Raw genomic sequence first — 16,886 nt, 5'->3', positions numbered from 1 at the left:
ATGCAGCTTTCAGAACAGGCAGCCTTTCACATCAGACTGCTTTATCTAAACTCCTACACAAAGAATTCCCATGCTGAGCCCAGGCTGAAATTAAAACTCACAGATATAAGTCATGAAAATTATGAATCAACATTTATTGATGATATGTACATAAGAGGTACAACACTTAGTGAAATATTATATTCATTACTATTTTTCCAGTATAGAAAGAATGTCTAGTTTGTTTTATACATGAAAGTTACAGAAATCAGTTCACTCTGTAAGAAAGCATTAAAAGCAAATGACTAACAATCCTTGTAAAGAGGAAAGGACCTGAACTACAAAAATAGAATCAGTCTACAAGGCATTCCCACTACAATGTACAAGAACAGAGCCCAGCGTTGGGAGAAATTTTATCATCTGCATCAATTAATTTCTAAACAAACTGTGTTATAGTTACTGTACAGTATGTCATTTCAAAATCTGCGGAACTTTTTGAGTGTAAAGACCAACCTTATCCCTCTTCCTTTTTATCCTTTTTACAATAGAACATTGCAAAACATTTCAGTTTGTGCCTGGTCACCTTAACAAAGGGGCAAGGGATGATGAGTAGGCAGCACAGAGTACCCCAGCATGCAATTCATCCTGAAGCATCATAATGGGACTCACCAAGCAGGATAGTTTCTGTGCTTTGGGGCCTGATTTTTATTTCTTTCTGCTTACAGGGGATTGTTATATTTATAAGATCCAGGTCCAGAGTATCTAGGAATGAATCAGCTTCTTCTTGCCTGAAGGTTTTATTTTCTCATAGATCTGAACTGTAGCTCTGATTTCAGAGGATTTTTGCCACTATGTGGTTCGTGTGTCTTTTTTTATGATCAGACATAATTTTTTAAATAACAGGCCTTTACAACAGCCACAGTAGCTTTAGAAGCCTTTAGTTTTGCATTTATTTCCCAATAAATGTTAATAACCCCTTTTTAACAATGAAAGAAACAGTGCCCCTTTGCCCATGAGTGTATTTGTCTTTCTCAGAGACTGTTCCTGCTAAAGGGATGAAGCAGAGGTTCCTACTCAGATTTCTCAGGCACTCTGGAGAGAACTGGCAGCCCCTTGCTGCCTGCAGGCTTGCTCAGTCCCAGCCGTGGGACTGCACTGCTTTCCTGGCATTTGTGGTCAAGAGTGACTGGAAGTGACTCAGAGGGATCCTGTGTTGCCATGATGTGACTAAGGGCTCAATGATGCACAGAGCCAAAGGCATCCAACAGGAGTGCAGTTAGATGGATTTCCCCTCATTCATTGTGCCATTTTAAACAGTGACTTACTAAGCTTCTGGTGATAAAGAGTCCAAGCATGTCAAGCAAACAAGAAGAAAATAAAACAGAAACTTATTGTTCCAGGTGAGCATTAATTCTGTATATCATAACAAGTGTATTCACCAGGCAGCAAATCTATGCTGGGATCACTTTCACTCACTGCCAGGGAACTACACACATGCAGCTTCTAACATACACCATACTGGTTAGATAGTTGAAAACTAAAATTAACATATTTACAATGATGGTTGCATACATGATCCTGAATGTTATTAAAACTGGGTACTCCATAAGAGACAGATAAAGTAGTTACTAAGCTGTGGAACCTAATCAGTTCAACAGTCAAAAAGAAACAAATCCAGATACAAATGAAAAACAGAAGGTAGAACAAAATTTTAAAACAGTCTAATTTTCTACTATGGCTCAACACACAGAAACCAATTAAATTAATTTGAAGCACAGCTACACATACTGTATACACCATTTCACTGAAATTACGTGTTGATAGCTACGTTATCTACACTAAGTGCAGAGAGGCACTGGACATCATGCTTCAACAAAATGTCAAAACTGGTATCAATAAGGTTTTACAGCTATTAGTAACTCAGCACTATTCTACCTGTGATTCCTATTAAGTTAATACCTGTTACATCTGATTTAAAATACAATATCAATTAAAATACAAAGGTATATCAACACACTTCCTACATATACATCTACTAGAAACTTAGGCTCCGAAACCTCAGCAGAATGACATGGCCCCACTGATTTCTGAATAGTTGAAGAGATGCCCAGTATCACACTGGGACAGCAGTCCTTGCTATTCAATGTTTACTTTGTTTTGAATTACAGTCAAAGAGCCAGTAGGCCATAGCAGATCTTTTTTGTTGTTATATAGTTGTTATGAATATTTGTATTAATTTATTTTTATTTCTCTAAAAACAGTTCCTTATTAATTAAATTGAAATTATAATAGCCACGGCCTTAATGCCAACAGGTATTTGCCTAATGGGAAGAGATGACCAAAATGAGAAGTAACTGTCATTTGGGTCCAAAAATATAGAGATTATTCTCTCTAAAATACATAAGAAAACAGGAGGTATTTGTATGGATGCTACCCAATTACATTGGTCCCTTGGTGGTGGTTCTCTTGGTCCTTTTTCAAGAAAAGTAAAATTAGGTGGCAAAATCCTGAACTTTTTCCACAGGCTGAACTCACACACACGGAATTGTAGCAAGATGGATGGGGTACCTGACAACGTATTTTTTGTCTACCCAGATCTCATTTTCTCTAAACTGCATTCTGTGCCAGTGAATTATACATTAACAGGTCCTAAGGAAGAACTGCAGGATTTGGCAAAGGTAACATCAGGAAAAATTATAAAAGTGAGGGACGATTGCCCAAGACAGTCAATCTAGAAGATTGCTCAGATTATTATAATATTGTTCCATGATGAACTGCAGCATTTAAGGACATCTTGAAATTTCTATTTGCTTCTTGCATTTTGTGCTTTGTCTATAATTCATTGCTAAACATAACACAAAAATATTTCATTGATCCTAAATGTCTTAAGAAAACTGGTTTTGTTCTAAGGTACAGATCACCTTTAAAGGGTTATTTCCCTACCTTATTTGATCACATAGAAAACAGTCTAAGAAAATATTTGTGTGTCTGTAAATTACAGATACTAGGTAATTTTATCCAGTCTACACTGTAGTTTCCAGAGAACAAGTACAAACCCCTAAAACATGTATTATTCTTGACAAAAGCAGTGTTGAGCACACAATATTTAACTCTATAAATACATATTCAGCTTTTTCTGATGCATTCTACAAGCAAGAGTTTATACTAGATCATAGGAAATAAGATATATTTAAGAAAGGAGCAGGATATATTGGATGGAAGTGTATGCAATTATCTTTAAGTAGGAAGGACAACCTATAGTACACAAGAACTCGCAAGTCCATACAAAACACCAAAATGGAAATGCTATAATCTACAATACTGACTGCAAAATCAATATGCAAGCAGAGTTTGAATACAGTCTTTGAAAAACTGTAGAAAAAAGAATGGAAAGGAAGGATACAAAAATTCCAGCAGACTACACTATTTATGTACAAAGCAATATACAGGTATGAGACAATCCAGGTTGTGTGATGCTGCCCATGACAGCTTCCCTTTGTGCAATGGTGTGAGCCACAGAGCATCATTAGAAACAGTTGCAGGACCCCTGAATGCTGAGTAGAAGAGTAGAAGGATTGAATGCTCTAGCGTTGATCAGCATCGGCTCTGCAGCGGAATGGAGTTAGAAATGAAAGGGGATTAAATGTTGGGTAAAGTGAGAAACCTCACAAGTCTTCTTGTCTCCCCAGATCTTGCATTAGGCTGTTGGTTATATCCATCCTGGACTAGTAGAGACCTACTCAGTGGCTCAGTCATGTGCTCTAGGCTTTTCCAATGTTTGGAACTTGGCTTTTTTGTAAGACTCATAGCTGCAACTGCACAACCACTTTATCTGTTAGATTTTTATCAACCCAGCAGTGGGGAGTCACTGGGTTTCCCCTGAACAGAGGAAGATGTCTCTGGGATGTTGGGCATATGTGAGGGACAGTTCCTCAGAGCCTTGTGGAGGCCACTCAAAAGAGAAGTAAAAGAATTACCAACACCTGGGCACCAGCAGCGGTTTCACTCATTCATAGCAGCAGATTTCCACTGAACATAAGTATGGCCAGGAAGAAAAAATGAGGGAGGCACCCATTGTAGAGCTTGTTACCCAGGCACTGCTCCTGGGGACTTTACCAGGAGTCCTGCCAAAAGTGTGCAGAACTGCACAGTCTGTGAGTTGTCTGCAGGGAGATACAACCTTGGTGCCCATGGGGGAAGAAGGATCGATGACTTCGGAAGGAATATGCACTAAATGCATTGTTTCAGGAACATCATGAGCAAGAACATGTTTTCAAAACCAGCATGGCACAGCTGAACAATTCATTTACAGCTTGACTGCCTTCTTTGACCCTTCACTATTGCAAATCCGTTGTTTGTTTGTTTTAGTACTTGAAACTACACTCTCTGTATCATTCTTTAGACAAAGGAAATTGGGTAAATATTTTCCCTTCAAAGTCACCAATATTATTGAAGAACAGAAAATAACTCATCTTTCTAAGAATGCTTTCTGCTGGGAACAGGAGCTTCTACATTGTCTTATAAAAGGTGAATTATAGCCAAGGTGACCTGTCCCAATGGACTACACACATATAATAATGGCCAATATGAAAAATATCTTCATTGTGGCCTGAAAAGTCACAGTAATAAAATCAAGATAGTCTTCAGGCTCATAACAGAGTAATATTACAGTACATTTTTATAAAGTGCCCTTATTTATCCTTCTGTAAATTAATTCAAATGCAGCAGTAAAAGGAGCTGAATGGAACTTAAAGAAATGAGAAACAGTTATACCTTTACATCTCCACAACAGGTTTCTTCAGAGCCTGGTACTAAAGCTCAGAGCCTTTTAAAAGATAAATAGAGAAGTGAATGTCAGAGTAGAGGTTTAATACTACCTATAGGTATGGGGATTTGTGCGACTGCTGCTGTGTTGCTACAACAAGGCTGCAATAACACAAGTGAAGGCAAGGAAGCAAAGAAAATCCAGGCAGTCACCAGAATAAATTTGTTCCCATGCTGATGCTACAGCTTCTCAGATGAACAGTCTACTCTTCTGAGTGTTTACTGCCAGAAAACTAATGACCCTGGGAGTGATGGAAAACAAATCAGAAATCCATATTGCTCCTCCTTTTAGAAGTGGCATAAAGTGTGGAATTCCATGTGTTTTGAGAAAGAGATGGAGATCAGCTCTATCTCAGAGAAAACAAGGGAAAAAATCTGTAATGAGGCTGATCCTTATTTTTGTGCTGAGTTTTAAATTCAGTGCTGGACTTCTAGCACAGAAACAATTATGTATAAAAGAAGCATCTTGGCAGAAATCTTTTGGATGTGAGAATCAACTTCATTATAGCAGACAAAGACTATTCCCTGGGATGTGATTGTGAAATGTCTTATAACTTAACAGAGACAGGAAGGGACTTGAATTTTTTCCTGGAAGATTGTGACTCCCACAGATTTCACTGGGGGTTTCATGTAGTCAAAGCATTGCAGGCACAGTTTTCACTACTGCAAACAGCTTTTCAAAGACATCCTGTTTCTCCCCAGCAATTCAAATGGAAAGAGCACATCTTGTAATAGGGATTAAATGGTGTTTGCCCTACCTATTTGAAGAATCTTTGTAAGACCCACACATGTTTCTTAAAAGGCTGGCACAGCCTTTGTCTTCCAAGGGAAGTAATGAAGAAACAATTTAAGTGGCAAAGTGCTCCACCTCTCCTGCAGTTCTAACATACAGTGTGCTTTACTTTCAGTGAACAGACACTACGAGAATGCCGACTCAGCTTCAGCAGCAAATACATCAAGCAAATGCATAAGCATCTATGCAATTTAGCGTGCAATAAACAGAGTCTTTGCCTGGTCTAGACTTTTCCATGTGCCAGTGTGCTGCCAGCAATCCAAAGGCCAAAGGCTATCACAGCTGCACAGACAAAGGTGGGGGAACTGACAGAACAGCAAATGAGATGAATGTAGAAAGCAATGTTAATATGAACTACACAGAAACCAAATGACTTTTCACTGAGCTTTTTCTTTAGCTTTGCCACCCCAACACCGTGAACAGATGCTAAAAATTTGACAGATGCCAATTAATGCATCGGCACTCCTAGTGAAAGCAAAAGGAAGCTGGCCAGTAACCAGCACTGCCTGCTGAAACGTGGATCTTGGATTAGCTGAAGTGGACATTCCCTGGGTTATTTTCTGTTTATTTAGTTAAGTAGCAACCAGGCCTCATGTGGAATGAGCAAATTGAGAAATGAAAGCCAAGAGTGAGTTACATTTTCCCACAGAAATGGAAAGCTTTTTGATGATTTAATACAGTGCTGCACTGGAGTAACACTATATTAAATATTCAGTCAGGCTACAAGCAGAGGAGTATACAAAACCCAACATTTCTCCTTCTCCCACATCCACATTTAAATAGAGAAATACCATCATAATTATATTTTGAAAAATCCCTGAGTTATGTATCTACAGAATTACCACTTTAAAATCACAGTCTGCTATTCTAATCCTATCAAAAGATCCAAATTTATTCTCCCATATGTGGGTGGGGTTTCTCTAGCACTGCATTCCTTCCTTCCTTCCATTCCTTCTTTCTCCATCCAAAGAAGCACTCTTCAAAGGACATTACATCCCAAGTGGATAACTGGAAGCATATTCTAAGCATTTCTCAATATGTAATTTTGTGGAGCTGCCTAGTCACATGTTGCTGACATTCCTGTTTGTTTCCAACTGCTAAACAGTTTCAAATGACAGCTAACAATATATAGACCAGTTTTCTAAAGCTACTTTCAATGCAAGCCACCAGTGTGGCTGCTCCTAGGAAACTGCTATGCTGAAGAGGATGAAAAATCATCTATTAAGGTGAGCTGTGCCATGGAACAGCTCAAGAATGCTGGAGATAAATCAGGGTAAACGCCGTGTGTTATTCTTGGGTATGACTACCACTCAAGTGACAGCAAATTTCACTTGATGAGACCCACCACCCTCAGAGTAGGGAACGTTTTACTGCACCTACACACCATCCCAGGCACATTTCTGGCACATAACGCAGTGAATGCTACTTGGGAAGCAGTAGCTAGATAGAGGTTAACTCTGGATATGCTAATAGCAATGACTGAAGAAAAGAGTACACAACCTGCCTGCCACTTCTCTGAATAACCTACAATTCCATCCTTCACAAAAAACCCCAAAAATACCTTTAAGATACTTCAGGAGGCCTTTGTTAAAGACCTCCCCCTCTAATATATGTTAGCGACCTACAGAATTCACAGTGGTTCAATATTTGTCAAATTATATAAGGAATTTTGCTCAGGATTTGTTTGGCCATGGCATTCAAGTGATGACAAAAATACAGTGGTAAGAAAAGTATTCCACAATAAATGCTTAAATGAGGGATACTCTGACAATGGACTTGATCTTGCACATCACTGATCATGCAAGTAGCCTTGGCTAGCTCAGGTCCGTGTGCAGTTTCAGAGATATTTATATGAATGCAGATGAACAAGAGCAGATTATATTTCTACTTTAATAACTTCTACAGAGCCAAGTAACACTCTACAGTTAAACACATTATTCCTGTTTAAACCCATGACAGGTCTGAGCACAGACACTGGATGGCCAGCTTCCATAAATGTTTGAACTCTGTTTCTTTCCATTTTTAAGTTCACCATATGCTCATATTCTGATTCATTCTGAAAACTTCTGAGAGTTCCCCCTAAAACTGCACAAAGTTTGTTCTGTGAGTACAACCTTCCATGGCCCCGTGGCTCAGCTTCGCTATGGAACATTGCTAACAATATAATGGTATTCACCAGTATCTTAAAATTGCCAAGTATTAACAAGCACCTTTTAAAAAAATTCACAAGGTGATTATTCTCACTGCAATTTCTTCTGACAGGATGAGTCGGATACAGTATGTTGACCAAACACTGTCTCATTATTTCAGATGCCATGTACTCCAAGAAACACTTGTCTGACATTAGGGAGTTATATACTTATTACTCTGTAAAAGAGACAGAGATGTAAATTCGATGTACTGGCCTAAATCCTGAAATTCTGGTTTAATCTTCATTCAGTCCTAACCCTGGACAAATTCTCTTAGCCTTATATGGAATTTGGTTTAGCAATGAATTCAGGATTTAGCCACTGTCTGAAACATGACATACTTGAAAGATGGCTTTCACTTCACAGCAAATGCTACTGATGATCACATTCAAAAATTCTGTAAGAGTGATGGATTCAGAATTTGTTTGCAGCTCATTATCAAGTACCCAATCATGACATCCATAATCAATCTTAGTAGTACCTTACTTGAGTATGCCATCCACATGAGAAAACTGTCTGACATCAGTGGAGCAGGGTGAATAGTAAGGTACTACCTCCTTTGAATAGAAATGGCATAACCGAGTCCATGGTTTTCTGTATTTTGCACATCGGACATAGATTTAGTGAAGGAACTACCACCCCTGTAATTTTACTGCCTTGTGTTGTATGGTGCACTGTGGTCACAGAGCAGCACAGCCCCAGCATAAAATAAAGGCTGGATCTGCCCTGGGACATCTGATGAAAACACACCACATGCACATACAAATCTAAGGTCTTCTCTTGGTGCTAAGTATTAGTTGTACTGATCTAACAAAATGTCTGGGATAATTTATTGACTTCTGTGCATTGATCTTGCCCCTGGATCTAAGGTCAGTTTAAAGTACAACTAGGCACAAAAGTACAGTGCTTGTTATTATCAGAACAAATAGAAATCTTCATGGATGTTTTCAAAAGGTCTTTTAGCCATACAGTGATAAACAGATCAGGTATGCCACAAGAGTCACCAAAACACTTGAAGGCTTACGTGGTGTTATGTTTCTCTTGTATCTGTGACCCTGAGTCCCTGTAGTGAACTGTACTGGCACTTTGATCTTCCCATTTTGCAGCATTTACATTCTCTGTGTCTTGAATGAAAGGGGAAGGGGGTGAGAGCACATTGCACTGCATGGAGAATTCTCCAGGTGCATCATCCAAACAGTAACACAAAGACAGATGGCTATGGATCATTGCTTGGCAAAGACACTACAATGACTTGATGAGATCTTTGCTAAGTTTCAGTTACAAAATTAAGCAGAAACTGTAGATGTTAAATAGGAAAAAAAAAAAAGGAGAAATCTTCTTTAATCGTGGTATCTTCTGCCAGAAGATAGCTTCAGGATTTATTAAGGATGCAGCTAGGAATCTCTTCATTTAGTTTTCACGTTTCCAGGGCTCTTCTTCAACAACATTGAAGTCTGCAGATTTGCCATTGGTTGCCAGTGTTACCTGCAAGTAATTATCATCAACAAACGACTTAAAGGCCAAGGCACTTTGACAAGAAAAGTAGTGAGTTTCATATGGAAGATCATGATATTTACAGGAATTAAATACAATGTCACTTATTATATAAGTAAAATGGATTTATTCAGAATTCACAATACTCCCAAATAGTGAGACGCCTGTTAATTTATTTATTATAATGACTAGAAAACATCAGTAGTAGAAAAATGTTCCACATTCTCTTGCCCTCACTGCAGGTTTTTTAAAATAAGTATTTCAGATTCTAACCCTTTCTATCTCTTGTAGATTTCTCTGGATTATTAAAAAAAACAGATTATTTATTTTTTTAATGTAGAAAATTAGTCTTTTTTCAGTGGGATTCCTGAGAAAAGCTGCATAACTAATGCAACAACATGAAAAATATGCAAGGCCAGAAAAATCATAGATGTGTATCTATACAAACTCACCTACAATTACACCACCTTTAAAGAAATGGAAGAAAAGACATGTTGTGAAAGTATTGTTCATCATACCACTATAACAATGTAGTGAAAGATTTTGACTATAGTCAAATTAAAAATTCATAGTAATGCTAAACTGGTCTCACATGAAGTACAGCAAAACCTTACTCTTTCCTGTAAAGATATATGCTGGATTTTTTAGGTTTTTAGTATGGTAGAAGACCTATAGAGATCTACCAACTCACACTGAACACCAGACATTATATTCCACTCTACAGATCAGCATAAATAAACGCATGTTTCAAGAAAGATATCTCCAGCCAAAGGACTTTGAAAAATCAAAAATCAAAAAGGTAAAATGTCAACTTAACTTTACAAAAGTGATCTATATCTTGATAATGTGTGAGAATCTTTCATTTAATTCTAAATGGATGGCTTACTTTTTCCTAACTTACCTTGTAAGTTAACATCTTCAGCTTCAAATGAAAACTTAAAGACAGAGCTGAAAATCCCCATGCTGGATAAACAGGATGCATGGAAGCATTGGGACATGGAAACATGACAAAATGCACTGATTTTTGAAACAGTCAAGCTTTTTCTTAGATAATTGGAAGGGGAAAACATGCAAATACAGGAATGAACAGCTTATTCAGAAATGAAAATCACACAGTCATGTGAAATATGGTAATAAAAAAATACAAAAATATCATGCAATAACAACCACTCTACCCCCATATAAAGGTAAACTACCTATTAATTATGTACATTGACCATGCAAAATTACAAACTACTAGTGTTATACATGGAATATATTACAGAAGGTAAATAGAAAGGGCATGCTAGTAGATTAGCTTTTACATATCCTGACCAGAGTTGCAGTAAGCTTTTCAACCCACCAGTGCATTAGACAGGATGAAGAGACATCTTTCCAAATTTAACTTGACTGATTCAAAACCCCAGATCTTACACTCTGTTGCCTTTGCAAGTCTAACACTTGGGAGTTGTAGACCACTTCAACATGATCCAAACGTTTTGCAAATGTCAGCATATATTCATAGCTCATCGATTAGGTCATAACAACACATCCTTTTGGCAGCTTGCAGACAGACACATGGGCTAGAGAAGTGACCTGCTCAAAGGCAGGATTTGTCAGAATTGTGCTCAATCCAGTAAAGCCTGGCTCTTTTCATGAGTTTAAAAGTGCAAACTGAGACTGTAAGCAGAGCAAACCTAAAACAATTGAAAAGGACAAACATTTCTAGCTCATCAATCACTGGTCCCAAACTTTAATTAAAGGGTGTGCTTAGGATGACATACAGAGCCATTAATCCATGTTTTTGAGGCAAACTATTGTCTCAGCTGAGGGAAATTATATGAGAAACTAAATGAGAAAAGAGTGCAGCAAGTATTGATTGCATCAACGGGCTGCTTCTTTCTAATGTGACTTGGATTTCTGTGCAAATCTGAGAGACTGGGAGGAGATAAAATTCTCAGTATTCAATTCCATGAACACAAGCGTAAACCCACCAAAATTAGCATTATGTATTTAACTTAAAAGCAGTTTTCAAAAAAAAATTCCAGAAGAAGTTATCCAAGAAGTGTGTGTACATGCTTTCTATCATTCTTTCCAGAGAGTTTCTTTTTCTTCAGATTTTAATCTTGTGTCCTTCCCTTTTTTGAGAGATATAAATTAATGACAATTTTCACTTTTGTGTAAACCTGTATTCTCTTTCCATTTCAGGTTTTTTTTTTTAGTTTTTCTCATAGAAAAAGAGTGGGTCAGAAGAGAAATGGGAGAGCCATGTCAGAATAAAATGTATGATTTAAAAAAAAAAAAAAAAGTTGAAACTTTGGAAGATTCAGGGAAAAAATGATGATAAGATGAAAGCTGTTTGTTTGGTGTTTTTATCCCCTGAATTCAGTATTACTTTTTCCCCTGAAAATTCAGGTTTAGCCTGCATTAACAAGAAGTAAGCATTAAGAAAAAACATTCTAGAGAACATTTCCAGCCAGGCTAGAGACAATTGAGAATTATAGTATAGGACTTATATTTGCAATATAAATGGTGGTCTGCTAATGGACTTAGTGCAGTCATTCACACCTAGATACTTTCTCAGTTGTGACAACTGGAAGATACAAGAGATTCTGTTTGGATAAATGGCTAAGGTGGGCTGACTGGTAAACCCACTGTCTGAAAGACAGTGCACAGCATCAGACTGGAGCATTAATAAAAAAAAAAAAAAAAGACTATGAAATTAGAAGTTCCACCTTGTTTCACTTTCTTTTCTCCTTCTTTTCAAAAGCTTTTAAACTGCCCCATCCTTGCAGAGTGTTCTTAGTGAACGTTTAACCACTAACCTCCCAAACTTCCTTCTCATTCAACTGGTGGGGTTGCTCAAGCTCACTTCACTCTGATCAAGATGTTATTATTAGTATTAATATCCCATGTTAGTTACAGCAAGGATTACAGAGGGAATACAGTGTTTGTGCCTTAGTGCCTCGGGAAGGAACGCTGACGGAAGCGAAGCAGAAGCATGCTGGGTGAGTGCAGGAACATTCTCATGCTAAAGCGCATTCAACGTGTCAACCTCTGAACAGCATATCATGAAGGCAGTCAGCAAGTGACAACACCTGCATCTGAATTGCAGCCATCCTTCATTTGGGTTGGCAATTAAGTTCTCTGTTGCCACAGAAAATTAAGTAAATGTCCATAGAAGGTGATGCCATATTCTCTGTGTCTTGGCATATTCCATAATACGCTGCATCTTGCCTTTTGATATGTAAACAAAGTACATGATTTTTTCCCATCAAATGACAAGTTTTAAGAAGAGTGCAAAAAAACATCTTTTGAACTGGTCAAACACATTCAAAATGTCTGGGGTTCATGGACCTTGTTGTCACATTGTTATTTGCAGAACGATTTGAAAAATACATGCAGGTTAAAAAATAAGATAAAATAAAGCATGCAGTGCTATATACATGTCTCAATATCCATAAATGTGAAAGGTACCTTGCACTCATCTACCATGACTGAGTTGTGAGCTGCAAAAACACATTGGTTTGAGTTGTTTTCCCTATGATTTTTCATGTCGTCATACATTGACTGAGTCTTGGTCATTTCAATGTCTTCATGCCCTTTATGATGGGAATCAATGGTGTCAAGTTCTGCCTTGGAAAGGTGGTAGACAATGCCAGCACCAAAAGAATCCCCCACTACATTGACTGACGTTCTCATCCGGTCCCTACAAAAGAAGGAAAAGGCAGAGGCTGAATGGCGTGACAGGAAGAAAAAGTAGGGCATGGCAGCCCTGTTTCTGGTACAGTTACTGCATTTGCTTCAGGAAGCTTAAGGTATCTTTTGAACAGAGAGATGGGAGCTTTCAAGGGAAAAGGGAGAAGTTTGCTTTCCCAGGGGACTTGTTCAGGCAGGGAGGATGTTCAAACTCCCATGTCCCAGCTGCTTATTCTCCTGGAGTTTGGCAAAGAATATATGCTAGATCACAGCCAAACTGCAGAGCTGGGCTTGACTGAGATCCCCCAGTCCCTGCTTCTGGAGTTGGAGGTTTCAATATCAGGGTACCAGGCTCACACCACTGCCCTTTGTTTAAGGTGAATTTATCAGAGCACTGAACTTAATGCAGCCAGAGAAAAGGATTTTGGATCTGATGAGTTGTTCTCATTTCTGGTATGAATTAACAAAAGGCCTCTCCCTGTACTCTTAGTTGAGCAAACTAGGGGGAACAAAAATGCCTGAAATATCTCCATAATGCTTAGGCCATTGAAGCTCCTCTCCTGGCACCATCTTTGCAGATGGCCATCTGTTAGTGTGGCAGCATGCCCACTCACCCTACGTGTGCCAGAGCTTGGCATATGAGCAAACCAAATATAGGTCATGGCCTACAAAATTATGAGCCTGTGACAGCATTTCAGCAACGAGTGCCCCTCGTTGTAGGAGGGTGCCAACAGAGGCTAACGTGCTTCATTATAAAGAAATATGTTTGTTGGCACTTCCTGGACAGGATGCCATTAAACAAACATGCCACCTTTCTCCTGTCTTTAGTGGGGCTCTATCTGTCAACAGTGAGGTCACAGTTGTGGATTTCCCCTGACTTCAGAATTCTGCCCCAAATCTGACCAAAATTCTGCAAAAATGGGAGCTGGGTCCTGCTATCTTTCCTTCTGAAGGTAGGCTGCAGCACACATGCTGAAATAATTTACAATCTAATTTGCCTCTTCATATCTGCACTAAGCATAAAACTCCTAAGAACCTTCTGACTGAGGGTTGCGAATTAAAGTGACTTAAATCAACCGAGTCTAGCTTTGCCAAATAGGTCAGAGAAGTGATTACACTGATTAATTCTCAGAACTATATTCATGAAGATTCATTTACACAAGATGGCCAGGTTGAACGGTGTGGACATTTGCCAAGTGACAGAAAAGCTGGCATGTAAGACCTCATTTCCCAAGACATTGAATAATTTCAAAACAACCTTTCTAGTATTTCTAGTTCTGGATTTGCGTGACATCTCCTTTTCCTGTAGAACACCAAGAAAAAAACATCTACATATATAAAATCTCAACTGACAAACTTTCATTATACATGCTTATTCATGACCATATCAAAACTTTTGAGCCCATTTTAACATCTTTGCTCTAATCAGTAAATCTGCCTTTCTTAGCTGTGGAATTGTAGCCCCATTCAAGTTTCTCTACTCCCTCTCAACATTATCATGCTTACATATTTACAGCCTTTGTGGTGTAGTATCTTTGCTGAAGCAGTTTATTTCCTTTTTTTGCCATCAAGAGAATACCCAGAAGGGAAAAAACCTCTCCAGTAATTCCCCCAAGAAACAAACCAACAACCTATATGAGGAAAACACCCTTCCAGTTTTGCTTCACACAAATGAAATGCTTTAGACAGCTCTCATCTGATGCCTATGAAGTCTATTTTAAATCTGGTCAGAGTGGTAGAATAGGAAAATAAGACTTTCTGGTGTGATTTTTAATTAAGACCATCAAATACACGGAACCTGGCAATACAGCTCTAGAAAAAGAACATGTGCTGAATTTTTTTTGTGTGAGTTGCATTAAATCTTGAAAGGATTCACTGATGCCAGATGACAGAGGGATATCATAGGATGCCAAAACAAAAAGGTGGAGAGAATACATAAAGAAAATTGGGGCAGAATTCAAATTCTGAAGGGGTCATTTGAGGAGATGCTCCAGCTGATGCACACGTACCCCTAGCTGAGAGATTTAGCAATACAAACTGCACACTGCTGCACAACATGATACGCTGTGCAAACCAAAGGAATCAAGGAAGTTCCTTGCAACAGAAAGGGTAAAGTGTCAGCTGTCAGGAATCAACAGCAAAGGGCCACTGATCTCTTCTGGGGCAAAGAAAGCCCTATAAAGAACAAAAATGGTTGTACTTACGCTTTTGTTAAAACCAGCCAACCAGTTAATTCCAGGCAAGCTGGGACCATGAAAACAAAACAAATCCAGGAAAGTTGCAGTCTAGACCCTGTTCACAACATCCAGACTTCAACTGTGTCTGAATATTCTGAATCTAGATCTAAGCCAAGGAACAGAGTCAGAACTGAAGCAATCTTTTTCTGAGTTACTGAATTAAGGTTTAAGTACCGGATCAGCTGTCCAAGCTCATTTTCCCTAATTCCCCTCTCTTTGCTGCAAAATACCACTAATCTGGTACCACTGATATTTGCTAAGCTTGTCAGCTCACACCTGGAGAGTACCCAGTTTGTGGCTCAAGCAAAATAAGCTCATTTTATTCCATCTGTTGGCATATAATTACTGTCCTATTAAATGTCACTGCTGTGTTGTGCTTGGTTTTTAACTGAGAGACTGTAATAGTTGTGAAATCCTGGGAAACTTGCCTGGTGAAAGGCGTACACTGGATATGTATGCATGGGAGGTAGAAAGATTGAACAACCCAATAGATATTGGAGAGGCTTGAGAAAAAAATCAATATGGCAACCTTTCAGTTCCAGTTTGAAGGAGAAAGTGCCAAGTTTAAGGATTTGACATAAAGCCATCTTTGTGTTACACAATGACCAAATCATGCAAAACTGGTTTTGTTAAGACCACAGTTTCAGGTGGTGATCATACTGTAAAATCAGTTGATGTTCTGGTATTTGCTTTCATCAGGAATATTGAAAAACCCATTGAGTAGGACATTTTTTAAAACCCTTTTTCATCTGAAATAGAAATGTTATTGAAGGGCTGTTCCAAGTTTCTTTGTTTCTACATGGCTGGTTGCATTTATATGTGGGTTCCAGAAAAGTAGTTGGAATTGGGTCTTAAATATTTTATTAACTTTCTGTTCTACATTCTGTTAGAAATACTGCCGCAACATTATTTAATGACCAAAAAAAATGGCAGAAGACAATGTTTGTAAGTAAAGAAAATATGTTTTTATGACATTTCATTTCAGATATTCTTTATGTGTGGTTTGTATGCGCTAAAGCTTGCTGAAAAGTTGGCTTGAAATATTTCTTTCAGAATTGCTATTCTTCCTTTACATTCATCACTGCTATAGCTCCACAGAACAGTTTTTATTTCCTAAGCAAGGTTGGATTAGCCAGTGGGAACAATTGTGCTGAAGCTGAGAATGAAATGCAACACCCACTAGTGGATCAGAGCTGCTGATAAACTTACAGCTCTGAAGCTTGCTAATGTGGGCAGAGCCTCTCAGTCCACAGGAATATTTTAAAAATACATTTCCCTAAAAAAAACAAACAAACCACAGGCTCCTTTTGCACATCCTCCTACCAGCTGCAGAAACCTACCTATTTGCTTACTTGGACAGCCAAGAAAAACATATTTAAAATACATTTTTATATATTTTTTCTCTCCTTCTTCCAGCTGCAGATTCCTATACCACTTTCCTGTTTTTAACTATGACGTGGTAAATATAATAAATGCACTGTATATCACATCCTTCCCTACGACAGCTGTACTCTGCCTGCTGTACCCTGTCTCATTTCACCATTCTGCATCATGATATAATGAAATTCAGTTACATATAAATTATATAAGTCAAGTTTTCCCTTTGCCTCCTCAAGCTGTGAATTCCTCTTTCATTTTTCCCTGAAGCCGAAATCAGAGCTGCATGTTATCCTTCAAACTTTTTGGTGACAG

General features: G+C 38.3%; 1 protein-coding gene across 3 annotated transcripts in view; it reads right to left on the bottom strand.

The window, feature by feature from the left end:
* Positions 1-106: 106 nt before the first annotated feature.
* The window catches only part of SLC1A2 (solute carrier family 1 member 2), an 89,935-nt gene continuing 73,155 nt past the window's right edge, over positions 107-16,886 (bottom strand). For 2 of the 3 annotated variants that reach the window (XM_085062672.1, XM_085062671.1), the window contains exons 10-11: positions 12,736-12,967; positions 107-9,270 (exon numbers count right to left, since the gene is read on the bottom strand). In XM_085062672.1, coding sequence (XP_084918798.1) covers positions 9,196-9,270; positions 12,736-12,967 — 307 coding nt within the window. In that variant the 3' untranslated portion in view covers positions 107-9,195. Of the gene's footprint in view, positions 9,271-10,180; positions 12,968-16,886 lie in introns of all 3 variants that reach the window. The other variant, XR_014852685.1, reaches the window with a different exon arrangement.

The sequence above is a fragment of the Lichenostomus cassidix genome, chromosome 5 (assembly GCF_008360975.1).
Source record: "Lichenostomus cassidix isolate B80296 chromosome 5, HeHo_3.0, whole genome shotgun sequence".
Classification (NCBI taxonomy): domain Eukaryota; kingdom Metazoa; phylum Chordata; class Aves; order Passeriformes; family Meliphagidae; genus Lichenostomus; species Lichenostomus cassidix.
This window is presented reverse-complemented; position numbering and strand designations above follow the sequence as displayed.